The 23,842-nt window shown below is 32.4% G+C and overlaps 3 protein-coding genes across 5 annotated transcripts; all 3 read left to right on the plus strand.

Moving 5' to 3' along the window:
* Positions 1-1,400: 1,400 nt before the first annotated feature.
* On the plus strand, positions 1,401-8,716 carry LOC137825890 (2-dehydro-3-deoxyphosphooctonate aldolase). Its single transcript, XM_068631692.2, has 14 exons — positions 1,401-1,633; positions 1,745-1,842; positions 2,533-2,629; positions 3,332-3,397; positions 3,955-4,014; positions 4,119-4,193; positions 4,316-4,400; positions 4,864-4,922; positions 5,697-5,741; positions 6,529-6,627; positions 6,809-6,856; positions 6,996-7,043; positions 7,910-7,968; positions 8,456-8,716. Exons 1-13 carry the CDS (start codon positions 1,601-1,603, stop codon positions 7,964-7,966), a joined length of 870 nt encoding a protein of 289 aa, XP_068487793.1. The 5' UTR covers positions 1,401-1,600; the 3' UTR covers positions 7,967-7,968; positions 8,456-8,716.
* A 2,189-nt stretch (positions 8,717-10,905) lies between these two features.
* LOC137823536 (uncharacterized) lies at positions 10,906-16,057 on the plus strand. 2 transcript variants are annotated; one of them, XM_068628723.2, is made up of 12 exons: positions 10,906-11,423; positions 12,228-12,775; positions 12,856-12,945; positions 13,068-13,307; positions 13,718-13,939; positions 14,012-14,309; positions 14,402-14,724; positions 14,832-14,938; positions 15,032-15,135; positions 15,221-15,294; positions 15,389-15,488; positions 15,667-16,057. In XM_068628723.2, the coding sequence occupies exons 1-11, from the start codon at positions 11,210-11,212 to the stop codon at positions 15,485-15,487; spliced, it is 2,319 nt and encodes a 772-aa protein (XP_068484824.1). In that variant the 5' UTR covers positions 10,906-11,209; the 3' UTR covers position 15,488; positions 15,667-16,057. The 2 variants fall into 2 exon arrangements, with proteins under 2 accessions (XP_068484824.1, XP_090150486.1); XM_090294360.1 differs by lacking the exon at positions 12,228-12,775 and having other exon boundaries at positions 10,938-11,423.
* A 2,922-nt stretch (positions 16,058-18,979) lies between these two features.
* On the plus strand, positions 18,980-23,302 carry LOC137823442 (uncharacterized). Of its 2 annotated transcripts, none has more exons than XM_068628579.2 (5): positions 18,980-19,685; positions 20,327-20,425; positions 21,105-21,149; positions 22,246-22,383; positions 22,896-23,302. In XM_068628579.2, exons 1-5 carry the CDS (start codon positions 19,326-19,328, stop codon positions 23,226-23,228), a joined length of 975 nt encoding a protein of 324 aa, XP_068484680.1. In that variant the 5' UTR covers positions 18,980-19,325; the 3' UTR covers positions 23,229-23,302. The 2 variants fall into 2 exon arrangements, with proteins under 2 accessions (XP_068484680.1, XP_090150487.1); XM_090294361.1 differs by having other exon boundaries at positions 19,008-19,680.
* Positions 23,303-23,842: the final 540 nt, after the last annotated feature.

Consider the following 23,842-nt stretch of genomic DNA (forward strand, 5'->3'; position numbering starts at 1 on the left):
TATATATATATATATGTCACTGTTAAACATTAAAAGAAAATCATTAAAAGAAAACTAATTTTAAAATAAAAATAATTTAAAAATAATTAATTGTTATATGAATTAAATTAGATATTATCTTAAAAATTAATATATATATATATAAATTAGTTTTTATTATTAATAAATAATTTTTAAATTTATATTTAATTAATTATTAATATTTTAATTATTAATTATTTAGATTTTAGAGTTGGTAGCTAGAACATTGATAACTTATTAGATATCAATTTAAAAATTATTTATTAATAATAAAAACTAATTTAGATAACAATAATTTTTCTTGTTTCTAAAATATTATTTAATTTAATCAATATAACAACTATTTATATTATCTTTTGTTTTTAAAATTAATTTTTATTTAATAATTTTTTTATTGTGATAATTTTAAGTTAATATAATTGTTTTAGACATAATTCAAGTTAAAATACTTTTAATTTATTAATGAGTTTTCAAAATAAGTTATTGAATTAAAATTGTTTGAATAGTATACTACTTTGTAGGAGTTATATTGGTATAATAATTTAATCATTCATCTCTCACTGTAATATACTCTTATTCAATTCTTAAATTGTTAACTACTTTAAAAGTCAATACAGAAATAATTTGTAGTGATAGTATAAAAAAAATGTGTTGTTACAATAACTATTTTAAAAGTCACTTTTAAATATTTTATTGATTTATTTAAGTTTTTATTCCCTATAATTTATAAATATTTTCTTTTAAAAAAAAGACATTATGCTAACATAAGCATGTGCCATGTCAGCACTACCACATCATCATAACAATAAGGAAGCAAAAAATAAATATTTTTACTGAACTGAAAATAAATAAAAAGTTACAGAATCAAAAGTAAAAATTTACGTGAACTAAAAAAAAAGAAAAGGACATATTTATAAACACAAAAAATAATTAAGTCTTAATGTAATACATAAATTTAAATGTAAAAATGGAAAATGTAAAATTTAATAAACTTTTTAATCTAACCTTTCTTTCAATATTTCTCAGATTTTGCTTGAAAGATTGGCACATTATTTAAATACTTTATACTCTCATACACCATATACATTATTATGATTACTTTCTAAAAAAAATAAACTCAAAGAAATGATCAATTTCTTTTACAAAAACGAAAAATAACAATATTAAATTTTAAAGAAGAAAACATTAATTTTTATTTTAATTGTATGTATAATATTTCATAAAAATTGAAATCACTGTAAATATTCCCAAAATGGTGGTGAACTAAACATTACTCTCATAATAACTGAGACTAGAGAGTAATATTTAGGAGTGATTCGTTGTACCATAATTTAATTAATTTATGAATTTAATTACTCTCATAATTTAATTAATTTTATTGTTTGCTGATATGAATTGAAGAGAACAAGGTACAAGTAACGTGGTTTCTCTCTTCAGATCTCTCTTACTCTTTCACTCTCACTTCTCACGCGTTTCAAAAGTCCCACAAACTTTCGTTACTTCTCAAACATTGACAATGGCGTGCTGAATTACTGCATCTTTTCTTACTTCCCCACTCTGCAGCTTCATTTTCTGCAAAATGGATTCGCCATTGCTGTTTAGCCACCTCAAGGTTCGTCTTTTCTCGCTGATTATGAGTCTCTAGACTTTGAATTTTTCTGGGTCATGGGTGCAATTTTTTTTGAATTTTTTTGATGGGTTGTGTTTCTTTGAATCTCACCAGGGTGCAGACCCGTTCTTCCTGCTAGCGGGACCTAATGTGATTGAATCAGAGGATCACATTCTGCGGATGGCTAAGCACCTCAAAAGCATTGCATCTGAGTATGTAGTTATCTTTATTTATGATTAATGTGTTTCTGTCTATAGGAAAATAAATGCCATTTGGTGGAAATCCCTTGGGGAACTGCTACTGTAGCTGTATGAATTGTCAAACACTTATTAGGTGTTGATTTTACAATAAATTAGATTTTTTGGCAAATCATCTTTGATGTTTCATATTCACGAGAAAAAGATGGATACTGGAGTAATACTCCTTGGTTTGAAGCCAACTTCTATTTTGTCTTCAGTATGAAGTTATATATTTTCTCTTTCCTAATATTTAAAGTAAGAGCAAATTAGTGTAACACTGCCTAAGATTTATTTAGCTTGCGCATGATCCCTTGTTTCTTTTAACGTTTACAACTATCCTCTTATAGGGATACACACTAAAATATGTTTTTTGGGTATCAGGGGTGTGATGTAATATATTTCAAACAATTAGAGGGTCGTGTAAGATAAAAGAGGGAATTAAACGAAATCTCTCGAGGGTATGAGTGTGATTTGCTGTTAAAGTATGGTATGATATGGTAACAACTAATTGAAAACTCAAACTCTTATAGTAACATGGTAAACACATAGTTTCCTGATGGTGCAGCAACTTACACAGAATTGTCAAAGCTAAAATCGTGAATAAAAATGATTAGTAGATGTGATATTAATTGTTGATGGCTAACAAGAATATGTGTCTTTCAGAGTTGGAATACCTTTGGTTTTCAAGTCAAGCTTTGACAAAGCTAACCGAACATCATCAAAATCATTTCGTGGCCCGGGGATGGTTGAGGGATTGAAGGTCAATATTTCTGCTATTCTGTTATGATAATATCCCTTGTGGTTGGTATATTGAGGATTCTAGGTGTTGTAATTGTCCAATAACATGAGACTATATTATATTAGATCAGTGTAAATTTTGCATGACTTCAGTTACATGAGTAATCTAAAATTGTCTTATCCTAAACTAGCCCCAAAAGATATCTTGAGAGGCAGGGGTGTTTAGTTTCCATATCATAGTAAGGGGTACTTTAGCCACATATCTTGCTAATGATTTTAACACGGTCCTTTATATTTTTTCTGGTTCCACCTATCCTCGAGATTCTGGAGTTAAATGTTGTCAGAGTTGGAGGTAGCATCTGTGCACTTTGTTGCAGGGCCTTGAGAAATGTCATCTTTCTAGGTTCCTTGTAAGGACTTTCAAGGTTCTGAATTAGCAGTGATGTCACCTTGCAGTGCCAAAAGAAAAAGATACTGTACTGGTACTAGTCAAATTTGAAGTCATCTTTGTAGTATGTGGGAGTTGTACTTGTACAGAAATCTTAGGAAGGAATTATTTATGACCTATATAGCCATTGACACGGGCACTGGTACAGTAGTAGACATTTAGTGTGTTTGTTTAAAATGTAAGTTGCGTTGTCTAAATCATAGTATTTGTGCTGGATAGAGCTATTTTATCCTAGTTGAATGTTTTCCTTTTCTTATTTTTCTGTTTTATTCTCAGATACTCGAGAAGGTTAAAATAGCTTATGACATCCCTATAGTGACAGATGTGCATGAGACCATCCAGGTAAAGTATCTAGTTTTATTGAATTCATATTTCATGGCCTTCTTGTAGGGTTGAGGATCATATATAGTATTAACATTTTTTGGCATACCGATCAGACTAGTTGATTTTAATTATATGTTGTTTCAAAAGGACATCATTATATGTTTGTTAGTGCTGAAATAAGAAAATAGCAAACAAAGCTCTTAAGTGCTTTGCTGAATGGAATGTGAGCATCATGAATACCGTGTGTAAATTCTTGTATGTTCTTTCCCCTTGTGTAATCAGTATATGTAGAGACAGTAACTTGAAAAACATTTTGCTTGGATCTTTCATTGGTATGAAACTATATCTTGTTCTTGGCTCTCTTATTATCACTGATATTTTCCTTAACAATTTGTTGTACGCATCTAAATTTGAAAACTAAAATGGTTAGCACCTTTATTATTAATAATTTTTTAATATTATCATATTGAATTATCAAATTTATTCTTCCAGTTTATAATTGTGAATGGTGTGTGGTATTTAATATGTTAGATTCTGACTCATAATCTACATTGGACACATATATTTTTTGCCAGTGTGAAGCAGTTGGCAGAGTTGCAGATATCATTCAGATTCCTGCATTCTTGTGTCGCCAAGTAAATAGTTACTGCATTCAATTCAATATCCATTACCATTGGCGGTTGAAATTTATTTGATGTGTCAACTTTACTTGTTTCATTCATTTTGCTTCTAATGACAGACAGATCTTCTAGTTGCAGCAGCCAAAACTGGGAAAATTATCAACATTAAGAAGGGCCAGTTCTGTGCTCCTTCTGTTAGTATACTATCCAAGTTTATGAGTTACAATTTCAATAGTTAGCAATGACTTAACTTAAGCCTCGGAATTAGTGTCTCCTGATTTTTACCATTATTGTTTCATTGTTTTCATGTCTATAGGTCATGGCAAATTCAGCTGAAAAGGTTCGGTTAGCTGGAAATCCTAATGTCATGGTTTGTGAGAGAGGAACAATGTTTGGATACAGTGAGTAGATAACAACTATTTTGATGTTTTCTGTATGTTTCTGAATTATGTGAATCTTGCAAGAATCTTTCAATAATTGATGATTGATTGCTTTTTTTGTGGAGAAGATTATTGTTTTTCCTTTCATTCTCTAATGCTTCATTTCTAGAGCATTTTGCTGTACTGCAAGATGTGATTTCACCAAGAAAATCCTATCAAGTGATGCTAGTTATCGCTATATGCCCACCTGTTGTATTTTCATAGTAGTCTTGTGTTCTTTTACTTGTCTAATTTAAAATCGAAATCTCAATTATGTTTTATTAATCTGTTATCCACCTTCTTGGCCTCTCATTTTAATCAAAACTTTTAATGTGTATATGATGTATAATATTGCCTTAGAAAAGCAATCATGAAATGAGTTGTCTTATGCATTTTTCTTTACAAAACCTAGAGTTGATTAAAATCTTTTCCTTTTTTCATGCAGATGATTTGATTGTTGATCCACGTAACTTTGAGTGGATGAGAGAAGCTAATTGTCCCATTGTAAGTAAACCTTTCTTTTATAGTATGTTTTAGGATAAATTATTTGAATATTTATATCCTTTCTTATTGAATGAAAGGTTAAAGTGGAGAAGGGCATTGTCCCAATCATTTATTTGATGAAAATATTTTACTTGATTGAATGACAAATCCCTGTTAACACAATCAACCTGATACACAACTTTTCATATGGAAAATGTTGCTTCAATCCCTATGGACATTTTCTCTCATGCTCGCATCTCTCCTTTCTCTGCAACTCACATTGACTTAGGATAAGGTTGAATCCATAGTTCCTGAAAATATTTTTTTCTTCGGCTGGAGATATATTATCCAAGTTTTAATATGTAGACGACTTTCATCAATAGTCTTTAGTAATATCCTTAAAAAACTAGAACTAGAGTATTTGATTTTGAATTTAAAATTCAAAGAATTGATTCTGGCGTGGTTTAGAGGACCTAATTCATTTTTTGTTGATCTTTTAGTCAAAGAGGTATATTAACATTTCATTTTTTTTTTGCAATCTCAAATTAATATATTATTTATTTACTCAATTGATGAATTAAAAAAGAAGTAAACCGGAGTGCATGCATTTATTTTAGTATTTATAAGAGTGAGACTTAATTTAATTCTTTACTATTCCCTTATTACAAAGAACTATTCTTTTACGCTGTTTTTTGCATTGATATAAATTTCCTCATGGTGAAGTTTCTTGCACCTATCTCTAATGCTGTTTGGTTCTTGGAAAACCCAAACATTTGATATTGGTGTTTGTCTCAGGTAGCTGATATAACACATTCTCTACAACAGCCTGCTGGAAAGAAGGTATACTATCGTTGACTCCCATATTTGTTTGATATTAACTTCATTTTGAACTGTATATTTCATGTGATACTATTTTAGCTTGCAACATTTTAAGCAACATAAAATAGAGGGATAAACCTTACTGCTGTAGTATTGGTGTTGACATTATCTGTTAGAATATTTGAATTGTTAGTTTACTTTCCAAGTCTTATTATGTTAGCAGTCTTATTGGGCTATAGGCTTATATTAGTTTGCTACTACACTAGAACGTAACCTGATTACTAGTAAAACTATACAAGTAGGGTTGTTGCAGTTTGTATTTTAAAACACAACACATTAATCTTCTGTCAACCATTAACAAGTTTTTTTCTCCCTTTCTCTTTCACATTAATTATCTCAATTTCAACTGTCTCTTTTATATATTTGCATTAGGCATGTTGGTACGTGAATATAGCATAGGCCAAATGTCACTTGATTAATTTCCCTGGGAGAATTACAGATCACAGTTTTCAGATTTACAACGCCAAAAGTTCAAGCATTGCTTCTATGGTTTGCTGATTTATGAGGATCTGAGAATCATTTAGAATCTTTGACCATTGAGATTTTCACTCTCTGTGGATTTGTTGTATAAACCTTAATGCTATGCTGCATTAGAATGTTTATATTGGCGTCTACCATATGTTTTTATTTTTGAAGTGAACTTTAATATCTGACTTCTGTAGTTGAAGCTTTTCATTTGACATTCTGAAATGACCTTTCCAAATCTTACACCAGTTTGGTTGGATTAAGATTCTGCTTTCATGTATAGTTGGATGGGGGAGGTGTTGCAAGTGGAGGTCTTCGAGAACTAATTCCTTGCATTGCAAGGACAGCAGTTGCCGTTGGAGTGGATGGGATTTTCATGGAGGTACAGAGAATAGCCAATGTCATTTATAATTTAGTAGTATTCTATAAAAGAAGGTATTTTAGAGTAAAATTTCAGCTATATAATTATCACTTGCGATTCCAAGATCTTCTATTCAAAGAGTATCTTTATGTGTTTAGTTTTGTCTATCACTGAGCTTCTAAAAGCTTTCTTGGGCTTTCAGGTGCATGATGATCCACTGAATGCTCCTGTTGATGGACCAACACAGTGGGTGAGTTGTTGCTTATTGGAGTTATCCAGATTAATGAACATAATTTCCTCAACATTTGTTTTCCTTTGGATGTTCCCTGTGATTTTTTTTTCAAATAGGGCACTTAATGAACTATGTTCAAAATCCTCTTATTTGACAGCCTTTGCGCCATTTGAAGGAGCTACTTGAGGAGCTTGTAGCTATTGCTGTAAGTTATTACATGAAATTTATGATTCTTAGTTGCATGATATACCTCTAAATAGGCAATTGGGACGAGTCTTCATACTTCTAGGGCCTAGGAAATATCTTATTGTAAGTATATAAAATCTTGTTTGTTATTAAATATATTGCCAACAAAGATGATAATAAATACACTTTTAGGATACGTTTCCAACTCATACTATTCTGTTCTGTGATTGGGAGGTTGGTTGATGAGATTGGTGTGTCAAGAAGGTTAGGTTTCTGGCTATGAGATCATTGGTGATTGACCTATAAGAAAAAGAGAGAGCAGGGTTGATATTGAATCTGTTTTTTATTATAAGTTAGATGTTCAACAAGCTGAATTTGTAACTCTCTTGTGTGAATCCTAAGTTAGCCTTGAAGATCAGAAGATTTTACAAATAATTAAAAGGATTGAGCTTCTCAGTTTTCTCGGTATAGAAATTTCATGGACTTAATGTGATTGGTCCTTATATTAGAGTGCAAGGGAAAATTTGAAAATAAACTCCTTTTGACTTCAATCTTTACTAGAGAAATAAAACTTAACATTACCCGCAAATTCAACTTTCTCATGGAAAGGATTTAATCTCTTACTTGAATTTGGATGTGATGAAAAGTCAGAGATCCTAGCTCAGCTGACGTATATTTTATATATATGATAGAAAAGAAGAGTACATTATAAAGAAAAATGTTTCCTTTAACGTTCAACCCTTTGTACCCTGTGCTGGTATGTAAGTAGAGGTGGTGAAACAATCTTAATCTGGTTCCAGTTGGGTTAGAGTTAAAAATTAAAACAATAAGCTGCTTTGTAGTTTTGAACATGAATTCGGCTAACTTCAATTTGATATCTTGTAGAAGGTAAGCAAAGGGAAGCAACAGTTCAAAATTGATCTCACGCCATTTCGTGAATAATGGTAAGAAATGCTTTGTTTTTCACTATATATTCATTTATGTCTATGTTTCTCCAGCTAGTTAAGGTTCCTTTTTCTTTGTTGATTTTTTACTAAAATTATAACCTGCATACTGTGAAGAAGTATGTGATTTAACATCTTATTGTGAAAGCATGTTCTTAAAGGCATTTTTAGAGGGTCTAAAGGCAAAGATTTTATGTACTACATGAAATATCCATTGATAAAGACAAAATCAAAATTGAGCTTTAGAGTCAATCAGTTGTATAAGTTATCCTTAAACTTCAATTAAACATTGTTATCAAACTTATGTAAACATCGAAATGAGGTTTTAAAAAACCAGAAACTTCTAATGGAAAACACAAGGAATGCAACACATTAATGATGAATTTAGAACTAATTATCCTATCTTGATTTGAGTGAAATCAGAAGTGCTTTACCTGTTTTAAAGTATAAATGAATACACATCTTCTAATCCGAACTTTGTTTGCAGGTGATGGTTTTCAGTTATGCTGAATATGATTCTGTGAGTCAATATGTTTTAAGATTGCTCAAGGTTGAATACAAAACTGTCTTCTCCCACAAGGGCCTTATAAAGAGATCTAGTTTATCTTAAAAATATTATTTGATAATCCATGCTTGTTACTCTGAAGTGGTAACACTACCAACTTATGTCAGGCAAATATTATTTGTAGTCTTAATCATGTTAGTTGTTTAAGTTGAGGTAATTAATTGAATACTATTTATTAACTAAGTTTATTATCAGGAAACTAGTTTATTATTTTGATAATTAAGTTATAGTTTAGGGTTCTTGTAACACCCAACTTCTCAAGCATTAACCTAAAATGTTTAATAATCTACATCTTACATTCAACCTTGTTAAGATCTCACCACCTCATTCTATACAATGTTGTCAAAGTAATACTAATACAAACTTGTTTTTCTTATAATCAAAATTCTCCATACACAAAGTACAAAGAAATTCACTTTGTTTATTTCATCAAACTTTGTTTCTGAAAAAAAAAAGTGTGGTAAAATTCAGCTATGTTTTTTCTGTTGTTTTCATGTTTTTGTGTGATCTAAGAAATGGTTTGTTGAGTATAGGAAGTGACTTTTGGTATAAATTGTAGTTTATTGAAAAAAATGAAGTTGTTATCTTCTCGATAAAAAATCTTCTTTTATTTTTTTTTTTAACGTGAAAGTGTAAGGTTTGCTTATATTTTATTTATCATAGTTTTCAAAATTGCGTGTCTTTATATATTTTGTCATATATAATTTTTTTTAATATTTTTTTCATAAGTTATCTTATTTATAATGTTTTTGTATCTTTTGACCTAATTTTCTTTTTCTTTAGCTCTAATTCATTTCATATTTTAGTGTTTTTATCTTTTGAGTTTAATTTATCTCATATTCAAATATTTGTTTTCCATAAATCTTATCTGTCTCAAGTTTTAGTATCTTAATTTTTTTTTTAAATTAATTTATCTCATATCCTCGTACCTAATTTATGTCTTGTTTTATCTTCTTCTTTGTCTCTTTTAATTAAATTTCTCCCTATAAAACATTCCTGATATTTTATTTTATTTGCTTTTATGGAATGATACAACAATAATAATGAGATTGAAAATAACAAAAGTTATTTTGCTTAACTAAGTTTCATGTTTTAGTTTTATCGTTCGGTTAATGGTCCGTATATGTGCACAACGCTCACTAAATAATATTTTATATTTAACAGCACAATTATAAAATATAATTTAATAAATTATGTAAAAAATAGTTATACATATAAATTAAAATAATTATTTCACAATTTTGGGGTAATTCTTTGAATAAAAGTTTATAAACTTTGTTTTCAATAAAACCATTTTTAAACAAAATTCTTAATCTTTTATCTTTTGAATTTGTCTTTAACTTTTATTTGCTAATTGAATTTACTTTTAAAAATATGAATAATTTAAAATATTTCATATCAAAATATAAATATAAATATAAAGTATGTACCATAAATTTAAAGTATAATTAATACATTAATACAAATATTCTCACGAACATAGAGAAGCAACTAAACGAATTCAACGCCACGAAACAACAGAAATAATAATTTAATAATTAATTGAAGTTTAATTTCTAAATCTCTCACCACTTCAATCTTCTTCCACCTTCTATTCCAAAAAAATAGATGTACTTCCACCTCTAATTCGGAAAAAATATATGTATTAAAACTTGGGATACAATTGAATTTCTCTCATTCGGCTCTTCAATTTCTTTAACTATGAGCAATACAAGGAGACATCGATTTTCCTAAGCATCTCTTCACCTAGTTTCAGAAATGATTGTGGTATGAATTATGTATGGTATAACTCATTATTTTACATTATGTTGGAATGGAGAGTAACTGATTGAATATGTAAGTTATTTTCTTTGATATGTAAGATTGGATATGTGAATCGGACGAGATATATTATCTCTTTATGTTGTTGCATTATTCTTATTTTCTAAAAAAATATCTCTAAAAAAGATTGTGCCTTATCTTGTTAAAATAAGGAGTTAAAGGTAGAGTAAGGAAATTAACAAAAGAGTGAAAAATTAAAATATTTTTTAAAGTTGTTAGAAAGAAAAACTTATAAAAAAAAGAAATACAATGAATATTGATAACTCAAAATTCTTTAAAAATAAATGAGAATCTTATCAAATTTTGAAATTTTAAAAATAAAATATATTAAAAAAATAAAATCAAGAAAAAATTATGTAAAAAAGACAATTATAAAAAGGATTCTTATTATATTTTGTTATAAAAATAAAATAAAATTATACACACCAAGATAGTTATGAATAGAATTCTCAATATATATTGTTATAGATATACTTTATATATAAAAATATTTATTTATTATATATTATTGATTAACATTCACTAAAATAAAATAAAAAAATTCCCATGATATGTTCCAAACATTAATAAGTAACATCCACTTATTCCTTTCTAAGGGTTTTGCGTTTCCCTTTGATCCCTATTAGATTCTCTCTCCCTGTCTCTCTCTCTCTCCCTGTGCTTTTCCTTTGTCTCCCTCGTCTCCAAATTTCTTATATTTCTTTCACATTCCACATTTGGGTTCACTTCAATTTTCATTCGTCTTCGACTTTCGGAACCCTTCCTTCCTTCTTCTGCAAATTAGGGTTTTATTTTCAATTGGGTCTTTTTGGTTCGGGAATCGTTTCCTCGATCTGCGTCAATAACTCTGCGACAATGCCTCCGAGGGTAGTGAAGAGAGGCGCGGCGAAGAGGGCATCGAGAGGATCCTCGAAGGCTGCACTTGAGAACCAGCGTGAGCCTGAAACTGCGGAAGTGGGGGAGAAAAATCATGCACAAAATTCTGCTGCTGATGTTGGAGTGGAAGAGAAACACGTTGATGTGGACCAAGAACCTCCGGAAGCTCCAAATGGGTCGGCTAAGGTGGAAAGTAAGTCCCTTTTTTAATTTATATATTTTTAGATTTTTTTATTTGGATCTTTGGAGGGTTACATGTATTTTAAGGCTTTGTTGTTTGTTCTGAGTTTGGTATGTCATGGGGTTTCTCAAAAGTTCAAACTTTTACATGGACTTTAAGATGGGGGTCGTGTGAATTTCGGTCCTGCCAAGGTTTTAAATGGAGGTTGTAGTTATGGTCGTGGCTTCCTCGCAATCCTTGACATTGGGGAAAATTGGAGATAGTTGTGGTGGTTGGTTTCATCACAGTCGACGGTCGTGGTTTCCTTACAATCCTTGGTATGTAGGAAATTGCAGATATAGTGGTGGTCGTTGTTTCATCACAATCCTTGGCATTGCGGAAAATTGCAGACCAAGATGACCACCGCTGTGGTTGACAATTGTGAGATTGTGGAGAGCCCAAGAACCTTGACGAGGCAGCCATGATTATGGTTGCAGACAGTTTTTTAAAGCCTTGGGTTCTGCACCTGTGGTACTATTTATAGAAACATTCTTAATGGAGTATATTGGATGGTGCTACTCTTGTTGCTCCTTTTTGTATTTATTGTGTAACTTAAGATGGAAGGCTGTTATATGGGATGGATACGCAATGAATATGGGTTTTATTTTTTTTTCCTTTCCTGATGCATATTAGTGCTGTGTATTATGCAATGGTGGACATAATTTAGACCACGAATGCTGAGGATTGTGAAACACGGACTTCCTTATTTTATTAATTAATATGATGATAGAAGGGTTGTGTATTTGACTGGGGTTTTAAATATTTATTTTTTGGCAGACAATGAAGAGGAGGTTAAGGAGTCTTTAGATGAATATGAAAAAGGTGAACATTTAGATTTAGAGGATAATTATCCTGAGTATGAACCAGAGGAGTATGGTGGTGTTGACTATGATGAGAAGGAAATTGAACAAGATGAAGGTCAGGATGAGGCAGATGAACTAGAGGAAGAACCTGATGAGATAATAGGTGAAGAGGGTGATACAGGTGATGAAGAAGTTGAATATGTTTATGAAGAAGTTGAGGATGATGATGATGGAGAACATGCTGGTGAGGAGCATGTGCAGGTGCCTGATGTGGAAGAAGAGGAACACCGTGAAGTTGTAAAGGAGAGGCGAAAGCGTAAGGAATTTGAAGTATTTGTGGGGGGACTAGATAAGGATGCTACTGAGCATGATCTGAAGAAGGTTTTCAGCAAAGTTGGGGTAGTTACTGAAGTCAGGCTGATGATAAATCCCCAGACTAGAAGGAACAAGGGATTTGCATTCTTGCGTTTTGAAACTGTCGAGCAAGCGAAAAGAGCTGTGGTGGAGCTAAAAAATCCTGTGGTAATTTTTTATCTTATTGTTGTTAAAGCTGGTTTGAATTGCTAGCATATTAAATCATGTTTTTATTGCTCCAATTTCAGATTAATGGTAAACAGTGTGGTGTTACTCCAAGTCAGGACAGTGATACTCTCTACCTTGGTAACATATGCAAGACTTGGAAAAAGGAAGCTGTAAGTTTTTCTCTTGGTCTATTTCTTGCTAGCTCTGATACCCGAGTTATGCTTACTTGTATTATTTCTTGCCACATTTGAGGCTTGACATTCTAACTGGTAAATGCAACTTCTGGTGCCAGTTGAAGGAGAAACTGAAACATTATGGAGTAGAAAATGTGGAGGATTTGACTTTAGTAGAAGATGATACCAGTGAGGGGATGAACCGAGGATTTGCATTTTTGGAGTTTTCATCTCGTTCAGATGCTAAGGAAGCCTACAGGCGATTGCAAAAGAGAGATGTTGTGTTTGGAGTTGATAAGCCTGCAAAGGTTTCCTTTGCTGACTCCTTCATTGATCTGGGTGATGAAATTATGGCACAGGTATTTTTATGATTCAGATTTCCTTGCTTTTGCCATGGGTCATTACATAGGAAATGCAAAGTATGGTTCTTTGATCTTATTGAAGCATAACATCTACATTGAGTTCCAACGTAGTACTTTGATGTTTTTCGGTTGACGGTATTTTAGGGTTATGACTTTAGTTTTCTACTGATTTATAAAAATAATACCGTGGCTTAACTGTCTTGTTTGATTAAAAATTTCCCACAAACTTAATCCAATTTACATTGGAGAATGGGCAAGGTTAAGCTTTAGCATATTTAAGAATACTTTCTATTCTATCCTTCTCATGGTCATGGGTGTTTAGCTGTTAATAACTTGAAATACCTTAAATTCGTTGATTAATTGTCATTTTTTTTTTGGTGTTACTGATAATGTGTATGTAACTGCAGGTTAAAACTGTATTTATTGATTCACTACCTCCATCATGGGATGAAGATTATGTCCGGGATCTTCTCAAGAAATATGGAGAGATTGAAAAAATTGAGCTTGCTCGGAACATGCCAGCTGCTCGCAGGAAGAACTATGGATTTGTTACATTTAGTACACATGCTGATGCTGTGGAATGTGCTGATAGCATTACTAGTGCAGGGTTAGGTGAAGGTGACAAAAAGGTCAGTTTGACTTTTAAATACATTGTACATTTGCAAGATGTGGCTTTATATAATGCTTCTTTGTTGTTTCAGGCAAAAGTTAGGGCTAGATTGTCAAGGCCTCTTTCGAAACCTCTTCAGAGAGGCCGTGGGAAACATAATAATCATGGGGACTTTCGTCCTGGTCGCAATTCTGGAAGATTGCCAAGGCCTTCACGGAGTCGACCCACTCCACGTAGTTATCCTCCTGCCCGTGTGGTTAGAGGCATTGGAAATCGTGCTCCACCAGTTAGACCTGTTAGTGTGAGAAGTAGACGTCCTGTCACATCCATGCTAGAAAGAGCCAGGCCAGTTGCTCCTCCAGCTAGAACCTATGACAGGAGATTGACTGGTATATAATATCTATCTATATGTGTGTGTGACCTCCCCTTGTTAGCTGTCTTCATGAATAATATACTATAATATTGTTTTGTTGCCTGTTAGCTCCTGCATATTCAAAAAGTGGCATGAAAAGAGACTACAGTCGACGTGAGGATCTACCACCCCCAAGAGGTAGAGTTGCTGCAGATTATGGGTCTAGGGTAGCCTCTCAGAGGCACACATCTTATAGGGATTATCCTGCCCGTGATTCTGACTACCCTGAGCTACATAGAAGTACATCTCGTGCTGCTCCAAAGAGAGGTTATGTTGATGATGGCTATGGCCAAAGATTTGAGAGGCATCCTCCTCCCCATCTAAGTTATCGAGAAGGACGCCCACGTGATTATGAAACCATAGTTGGCTCAAAACGTCCTTATACTGCTATAGTAAGTTTTATTTCTGAAGTCTATACATTTATTGTAATGCCATGTTTTAAATGTCATTTTAGTTTTCTTTTTGATAAATGAAACACTTTACATTATTTTCTCATTAGGATGATGTTCCTCAACGGTATGATACTGGTGCCCGCCAATCAAGATCTCGTTTAGATTATGAATATGGAGGTAGTGCTTCACAGTATGGAGATGCTTATGGTGATAGGTTAGTTTTTATCTAAACAAGGTTCTTGTCTTGCATTCTCCTTGCCTCAGTTCTGGTGTTTTTTAGTAACATATCCCTCGTTTTGATTGTTAGACTTGGAAGATCTAGTCTGGGATATAGTGGCAGCAGAAGTTCGATTTCTAATCAAGAATTACATGGGACATATGGCAGTCGGCAGGGCATGAGTTATGGTGGAGGTGGATATTGTTGTGCATAATCTGAAGTGTTATCTTAAACATCAATTGTTAAGTGCTTACATTGTTATTGTGTGTTGCATGTCAGGTTCTTTTGGTGGTAGTGATGGTGGTATGTACACATCAAATTATGGTGGTGATTATGTATCGCGTGGAAGTGATGTAATGTTTCTTGTCTTTCTCAATTAGAAGAAGTGTGTTTTATATTTATCCATCTGTGTGATTCTCATATTTTAGTGTGTTGTTGATGCTGTAGGTTGGTGGCCGTTCATATTCATCCATGTATTCAGGTAGAGGTGTGGGTGGTGGTAGCAGCAGCTATATGGGTGGAGGTGGCTCTGGGTCTTATTATTGAGGTAAGTTTTCTAACTTGCTGCCATTGCATTTTGTTTAGTACACGCAGAAGCACCAGAATATGTAAATCTCATTTTCTCTGAGATTTCTCTATCCTCGAATGGCATCTACATATTTTTCACGAGGGATGACTGGAAAAAGGTGGAACACCTGGTCACTAGTGAATTTGTCTATGAACAGATCTAAATACAACAAAAAGACTGCTGTAGGGTGTGGAATTTGGAGCTTATACTCAATATGATGCCCTACCATTTGGAGCTGAACATTGCTAAGTAATTGCCTGGTTTGGGAATGTCACTAATTGAAGGGTTATTGCCAATTCAAGCCAATTCAAGTCTTCTCTCGATGGACAAACTCCTAGTTCTTGAATCTGTGCTGCAAGCTGAAGTTGATTAGAGATGGAAAGAGAAGTGCTGAGCATATGATGTATAATTTAACTTCGTATTAAGGTTCCCTAATGGGTGGGAAATGTGAAAGATTACACTCCATATCCTGTACATTTGGAAAGAACCAAGGCCCTGGATATTACTTTTTGATTACGGATTATTGGATTTTTTCCTGCTGTCATAAAGTTGGTTTTTTTCGTCACAACAGAGATATATTTCTTTGGATTGATTATATTTTCGCCAGTGCTATGATCACGAACAAGAATGAACTACGCTGCACTTTGTGGAGCTACCATTGGTAGTAGTAATATGAGCACGCTACTTCAGCAATAAATAAAGGAATGATTAGGAAATAGTAACATCCTAGAAAGCATGATGCACTGATATTGTGTTGCTGGAGTGTTTAACATGATATCTTGTACGGAGGGGAAGTACAAGATCCAAATGGAGCATTGCATAATTTTCCTTGAGATTCTTTACTTGCCCCCCATGGAATTTTTCTTTTTCTTTTTGCAATGCAACTATTTTTCTACACTTCCAGTTTCGTAATATCTGGAAGACCAATTACCCTTATGCTATATCATTGGAAAATGCAACTTTACGAGGTTGTAAAGTAGCTGAATGGATTCAATATCATCTGTTACTGGGAGATTTTGAATTTCAAGAAATTAAGGGAATTGGCACTTTATGTCCAGATTATATACCCACCTACCTGCATGATTTAACTAAACTCATGCCCCAATGACAAACATAAGCTAACCAAAATATCATACTAAAAAGTGTCTTCTCTTCATTTTTTTTATCTCCAGTTGGCTAGTTAGTTTCTAAGTCACCTTTAGCTGCAAATCCTTTTTACGTATTTATCATGTTTGGAGTCTTAAAAGGCCCTGGGAGCTGCTGCCTGCTAAATGAGAATATTAGATTACTGACTCTTTTATATTTAAAAGTTTCTTAGGATTTTTTAACATTTCACCTGCCTTTCAAAAGTGCTTCTAATCCATACTAGAGGTTTAATATGATGATGTTTTCTATTTTTTTCATGCAAATTCGAATTCTCTACATTGCTTTATGTTTATTTAAATCCTTGTGCTGCTTGTGAATGATTGGTCTCTCAATGGTTGCATTGTTCTTAGTTTTTTTGTTGAAAGGCTTTCGTTTCACTACCCTTCATGGTGTGAGGGATTCTAACTGACTTATTGGAGTTTAGTTTCCTGTGTTATCTTTTTCTGCCCTGCAGGGTGTTGCCCCTCACCAAGTTCTTTGATAAAATTTGTTTCTGCATAGCTCTAGAATTTTCGTTGCTTTTGTTTGACATGACCATCTCGTTACAAACTATGTAAATTGTTCCATTCATGAAATTGTAATTCTGGGTAAAATACTACCATATAATGCTAAGTTTCAAATTACTTGTCTTGTATTGTGGTTATATGCTATTCCACACTCTCGAGCTGCTTTTGTTTTTTTATGGGGTTTTTTAAAATTCTTAATGTGCTATTTATGTTTGCTTTTGATTAAATACAGATATGCTTAACATTTTTGCAGTTGATGTTTGACGCATTTGTCAAATCAACCATAGTCTTAAGAGGAAATCTTAACCAATAAAATGTCCGAAACTATTAAAGTACCTAATTTATGTAATCACTACAGTAGATTACAGAAAAATCAATTATGTCAGATGCTTTTTGCTTGGTATGAACACATTTAAAATGAATTCAATCACCTACTAGTAAAATTTATTTGGAATTGAATTAATTTTAAAATTTGATTTTGGCTAAAATAAATTTAGAAGAAATTTGTGTTTAAATGATTTTATTTAAGAAAAGAGTAAAGTTTAGTATTTTTTTTGTTCAACGCAAAAGTTGGTTAAAATTTCAATTCAAAATTAATATTGAATCTAAAGGTAATTCGGGTAGCTAAGTATGTGCATATATTAACATCAAATAATGATTAGTATTTTAATATAGTATTGGAATATGAATTCAAACCCGTAGTGATTATATTGGGTAAAGAAATAATGTCAATAAAATTATACTTGAATTATAATAAGCTATTTTTCACTTAAGTTTCTTATTAATTAAGACATCGTATTATTTATATAGATTGGAATTTCAACTTTTTGACAAAGCACCTCTGTATTAGTCTTTGTTATAATATTTCTAAATTGTAATTTAGATTAAACTGTAATTTAAAATATAATTTCAGATTTTATAATTTAAATAAAATTATGTAATATAGAATATGATTTTGAATTATATAACTTACAATATAAATAGGGATTCAAAACATAATTATAATCTGAAATATAATTCTCGTAATAAAATATTCTAGATTATGTCATTTAAAATATAATAATTTAGGATTTTATAATCTTAAAAGTGTTCTGGATTACGTATTTAAGAATATAGTTGAATTAATTTTGAGATATCACAACGAATCAAATTGCTCCATATATACATATATAATATGATGAGAGAAGAAATTATGAGAATAAAAAAAATATAATCTAAACGGTTTATTTACGAATGATAAATTGCCAAATCACATTGTGCTATACCTAACATGTCCACTGACTTTAGGAAGACCAAATAAAATTGTTGGTTTTCACTGTTCACCAGCACCCACCAAAAAGAAGCATTCACTATTGAGAAACGAAACCCATTATTTCCTAAACTTAAGGTTCTTCATGCATTTCAAATCATGGAATTGTGTCAATGTCACAGTTTAATACTTTGGTAAAAAATTGTTGATCCAATAATAAGTAAATATCATGTTATTATGTGCCTTTCACTGTAACTGAGCTGTGGAAGATCGACACATGTCGAAACCATCTTTAACTTTGTGAATTCCTTCCTTTTCCATGCCATGAATCTCTCCAAAACTTCTCACATCTTTATCAAAAAGTGTTTCGTAATTTAAATGGATTGAATTGCGTAAATGCAAAATGCCTTGCTTTTTAATGTTATGTAAATTCTTACTTAGTCTTTTGAAATTACGATATTATAATTTATCTCTTGAAGTTATACAAATATCATTTAATCCGTGAAGCTAGAACAAGGAAAAAAATGATAACTATTTAGTAATTTTAATAAATTAAATAACAGTATTATGATTCTCTGGTGGTGGAAAGTAGGTTGTAGAGTAATTTTGTTATGCATGGACTTTGCAGGATCAATGTGAGGTGAAAATAGTGACAAGAGTCACAAGAAAAAACTGAGTGCATAAATCAGAAACAAAGGAAAAGGAGAAAGAGGTAAAGATAGATTGATGAGAAATAATGTGTCGTTTTTATTTGAGGTGGAAGCATCTCCTTCATAATGAAAAAGCCGCCAACGTTCTTCTCTTCCTCCCTGTTCTTCATGTTCCACCTTCCTCTGTTCTCCATACCCCAAACGTAGAAACAAACAAAAACCAAAAACCAAGGCACCCCTTTTCATTTTCTCTGCATTCTGGAAAATGGGTCGTCGTCATAACGATTCAGATTTCGGTAGATTCGCGCTTATCGCCCTCTTCTTGATTGGCGCAATCTCCTGCTCTGCCGTCTACCTTTTCCTTACCGTAGTCTTTGTGCCCGACATTGAATCTCTGCCTTCAGTGGAAATTGAGGGTCCAACAGAAGGGCAATGTTGCCAAGGGGTTGAGCATTTGGAGCTTTGGGGTGATGCTGTCAAATGGGGTTCTGAGTTTATGCTGAATTCCTCTGAGGAATGTTGCATGGCGTGTAAGAGAATGTGTACCGGTGAGGGAGGGCCCTGTTTGTGTAATTCCTGGGTTTATTGTGGCGATAAAGAGGCCTGTGGACCTAGATTTGGTGAGGTATCGTTGCATTTCTTTTGGTTTGCCACTGCTAGATTTAATTTATCATATGTGGCAAGTGATTTAGGATATTTAGTGTGTTGATTGGCTTGTGCTTTTGGCTTCTAATGTAGTGTTTATTTATCATTAGTGTGTAGTTTTCATTGGTTATACTTCCCCATGTGAGATCTAGCCTAAGATTATATTTTAATGCTACTTGTTCTCAAGGCCTGACCCCGATGATTGTGCATTGGGTAGGTCCGTTTTATTTTTATGCCAATGAGCCTAAAGCCAACATTTCCAATTATCAGAATTTAAAAGACGCTGTTCTCATTTTTTTCCTACTTGCAATTGGGCTTTATCATATCTTATGTTTTAATTCCTGAATAATTGATACATGGCGAACTCTTAGAGATCATCACAAGTAAGAATCTATTTGCTTAATGCCTTTGTGCTTTAGTTGAATGGCTTGATTTGGGAATTTGATTGAGTTGAGCATTAGAGTATCATCATTGTAAAGATATGCTGTTCTAGCTGGTGTAGTTTATCATTGCCTTGAATGAACAATTGAATAAGGATGAAATTTTAATCCTTTTTTTGTGCAGAGAATTTTAGGTGTACCTGATAGTTTATTCTAATCTTATTTCCTGCTTTCGTTTCAGTGTTGGTTAAAAAAGCAACAGGATGCTTTAAATCCTGATCGACGTGACTCGGGAGATAAAGTAATGTGGACTTCTGGGATGGTCTTTGATAAGGGAGAGGTAGGAATATTATTTATTGTAGTTTGTTCTATCAAATTATTTTATTTTGTTTATAATAAGTATTTTCTTCTCTGATAAAAAAAATGATTGCAACAGAAAACCTAGAAAAAAAAAAGAGATGTGTCATTGACACCTCCTCAAAAATACGGTGTTAATCTCCAACCAAATGCATGAGATTGTAGAACTTTTATGTTATGGAGGAACCTGTTTATGGATGAGAAACAAGGTAGAAAGAACTGCAATCCTCTTAGTTGTTATAAAAGACAGAGTTTTACTATACAACTAAATAGGTAGTATTGTATTTCCTGCCTGTTAATCTGTCAATGATTAGACATTCATGTTTTAAAATCTTCTCAATTACTTTTGAAGGATCTCTGATACCATGCCGCATTACTCTCTATATGTATTTTGAGAATCCTGCTTTATGTTAGAATCACTTCATTCTAATGTATTTTGACAAGTTTTATGTCCTTAATTGTATCCCATCTTTCTGTCCATAATTGAATAAAAGAGTAAGCATTAAGCAATGCTTTATGTTCATTATAATTTGCTCAAATATATATTCTCAACATCCTTTTGTTTTCTGCTCAGGATGAAGCTATGTGATTGTTGAATATATTATAGTTTCTGTAGATCTTTGAGCTATATATAACTTTCCCTTGTACACTTGTATTTTTAGGGAATTGTTGGTATAGAAACGGACTATGGAATTGTTCGTCTAAAAGTAAGTAATTCTCTGCATACCCACTATATTATATCATTTACATTCATTGCACTTACCCTGGTTATTTTGCATCTGGTATGCCAGACATGTTTTCCATTTTTATCTTATTTCTATCATGTATTTCTTAATGTTTAATCTAACAAATGAGGCACGTCCAATGTGTTTGAAAAAAATAAAAAGCATCTAGCTCTTAATAAATTGCTTCTCTTTATATTTCTGTATTTATGTGTGTGAAGTAGAGGGGCCAATAGATGCCATCCTTGTTTTGGCAGTGAAAGACTTTGCTGAGCTTTAGGTAGTATGTTTGTTTGGTTTATCAGTATTGTTTTATGTATCATTTAGTCATTTTACAGATGGACTACGAGAATTTTGACTATGCATAAGTTTGTTGATTGGCTTGCTAAAAGAAAAAAATAAGAAAAGAAAACGGAAATGAGTTCTCTACAAGCTAAAATTAGCTAAATAAAAATTTAGGAAAACTATATGAGATAGTCTCTGCAAACTAGCTTTGCATAGTTTAGTTTTAAGTTATAGAGAAACTCATTTATTTTTTTCTTTTTATGTTTCTCTCGTAGTTATCCTTGTGGAGAAGCTTGTCCAGAACAGGCCTTATATACCTGAAGATAAAGAGAACACATATTTTTACACTCTGTAGAATTTCTTGTAATTGCACCCATTTGTGCCTTTTTTTCCAAAGCAGTATTTGATCACATGTTTTCCCATAATGATTATTTTTCAGCTTGAATCATCCATCTATTATCTACTTGGTCTGATTATTTTATGAAACTTTTCATAAGTTGCAGCTGATAGCATCAGCCAAAGGTTTGAATTGTAGCAATGTAAAGCATGTTATTGGTAAAAGATCACTTTGAGCGAATTATGTACATGTGACTTTTTTTAGGGATGTAGGTTCAGAAACATTTGAAAAGGTAGTTCTTTTAATGCATACAGGCTTGAAATGCATACATCTAGATATAATGGCTTGCTGTCTACGGATATATGATTTCGGACAATCTAATGTTCTTCTAGTTGTTCGATAGATAGATTGAAAGGAGGAAACTGAAAATAAATGTGTTCTTAACTTTCATTGCCACAGCTTTTGCCTGAATGCGCTCCAAATTCTGTCTTGTTCATTCTTTCGCTCTTGGCACTGCCTCACTGTATTGGTTGTCAGATTCTTAGAGCCGAAAGCCGAGGAAGCTTTTGGGATTCAGAAGGAAATCACATAAAAAGGGTAAGGTTCATTATGTTAATAAATATACAAATATATCTTCTGCATAGATTTGCATCTTTTTATTTTTTGGCGATTATTTTTTCAAGCAATTTCTTTGTAAATGAATTAATTTTGATTAACATGATTGGTTGTTGTATTGTTATACTTCCTGCCAATATTAGTTAAATGATTTTATTTTGCTTTTCGTGATTCTCTTATATCAATATTTCTGGGTTTTAAGTAAACCTTTTGTGGCCTTCTACTTCTTCTATCGGCCATTTAAATGCAAAAAAGGAGGAACATCAACTAGTGGATCCTTTTGTGTTTAATACTGGTCCTATATCTACTTAATTTTTATCCTAGCTTTCTTGTTTTGAAATAGTTGAAGTTTGTTCCTGGATGGTGGAAACTTGTCCAGTGCTGGCTGCATTTTCATTTCTGTACAACTTAGTTAGCTCCAGATTATTGATTATTGATTATTGATACACCCCCCTCCATATTTTTTTTGTTTTTGAATTTGAATGTTGATGTAGACTCCATATGGTCCTCCTTTTGCACTTATTCAAGGAACATTGGAATCCCCAGGGTCTATGTTCAAGGATATTCCAAAAGAGTACTGTCCTACCATAAGAAGAGGATCTGTAGCATGGGTTGGTTCTGGTCCAGAATTCTTCATCAGCCTCGCGGATCACGAGGAATGGAGAAATCCATACACCGTTTTTGGCTCTGTTCTATCTGAAGACATACAAATCTTAGAGAAAATTTCTCAGCTTCCAACTAAATCTGAAATTTGGAATAACATTAAGATGTCTATCTTGGAAAACCCAGTTTCATTACGGTTTCGAAGAATGAACAAAAATTCTTGAATCCTCAGTTTCTTTCATTTGTTAAGTGACAAAGGGTTCCATATGGATCTTGGGCTCAAGTTGCTTAATGCTAGGTATTCAGACACCAAATTCTAGCCAATCAAATAGAGTTGAGTGAGTATACAAGTTTGATAGGTATGTCTTTGTGGATATTTCATGCTTCTGTTATTTCGTATTTCCTTGAAGATAACTTAGTATAAAAGAAAGGGCACCATCATTCTCATCATACGTGAAATGGGATTATGCTCCAAGATACTACTAGCTGATAACACCCATTTGCAGGCATTATTACGTGCTACAAAATTAGTGAACATTTCTTAATTCACCACCAGATTAGGTGGACTCATTGTATTGAACTTGTGCCTTGCACTTCTTGCTTTTCGTCATACAAAAGAATTTCGTGGCGAACTTTTAGTATTCTCTCATGTTAGGTAATATTTTGTAAATTTCTGGAAGGTTCCATTTTTGACATGGTGCAAGTTACATAATAAAATATGGACATAAATATTGGAACGCGTATCCATTCTGATAACTTTGAATACAGTCCAAAAAGCCTAGTTTTCATGTGTTTGTAACTCTCAGGAACCTAGAAAATCAATCTATCTAAATTAACA

Source organism: Phaseolus vulgaris, chromosome 8 (assembly GCF_051622355.1).
Source record: "Phaseolus vulgaris cultivar YP4 chromosome 8, ASM5162235v1, whole genome shotgun sequence".
In the NCBI taxonomy this organism is placed as follows: Eukaryota; Viridiplantae; Streptophyta; class Magnoliopsida; order Fabales; family Fabaceae; genus Phaseolus; species Phaseolus vulgaris.

Bases quoted from the DNA above. Each gene is read 5' to 3' on its own strand.
- LOC137825890 (XM_068631692.2), top strand. From the start codon at position 1,601: ATGGATTCGCCATTGCTGTTTAGCCACCTCAAG. The intron at 4,923-5,696 runs GTAAGTAAACCT...TGTTTGTCTCAG, and splicing joins GAGAAGCTAATTGTCCCATT to GTAGCTGATATAACACATTC. The intron at 6,857-6,995 runs GTGAGTTGTTGC...CTTATTTGACAG, and splicing joins TTGATGGACCAACACAGTGG to CCTTTGCGCCATTTGAAGGA.
- LOC137823536 (XM_068628723.2), top strand. From the start codon at position 11,210: ATGCCTCCGAGGGTAGTGAAGAGAGGCGCGGCGAAGAGGGCATCGAGA. The intron at 14,725-14,831 runs GTAAGTTTTATT...TTTTCTCATTAG, and splicing joins AACGTCCTTATACTGCTATA to GATGATGTTCCTCAACGGTA. The intron at 15,295-15,388 runs GTAATGTTTCTT...TTGATGCTGTAG, and splicing joins ATGTATCGCGTGGAAGTGAT to GTTGGTGGCCGTTCATATTC.
- LOC137823442 (XM_068628579.2), top strand. From the start codon at position 19,326: ATGGGTCGTCGTCATAACGATTCAGATTTCGGTAGATTCGCGCTTATC. The intron at 21,150-22,245 runs GTAAGTAATTCT...TCATTGCCACAG, and splicing joins ATGGAATTGTTCGTCTAAAA to CTTTTGCCTGAATGCGCTCC. The intron at 22,384-22,895 runs GTAAGGTTCATT...ATGTTGATGTAG, and splicing joins AAGGAAATCACATAAAAAGG to ACTCCATATGGTCCTCCTTT.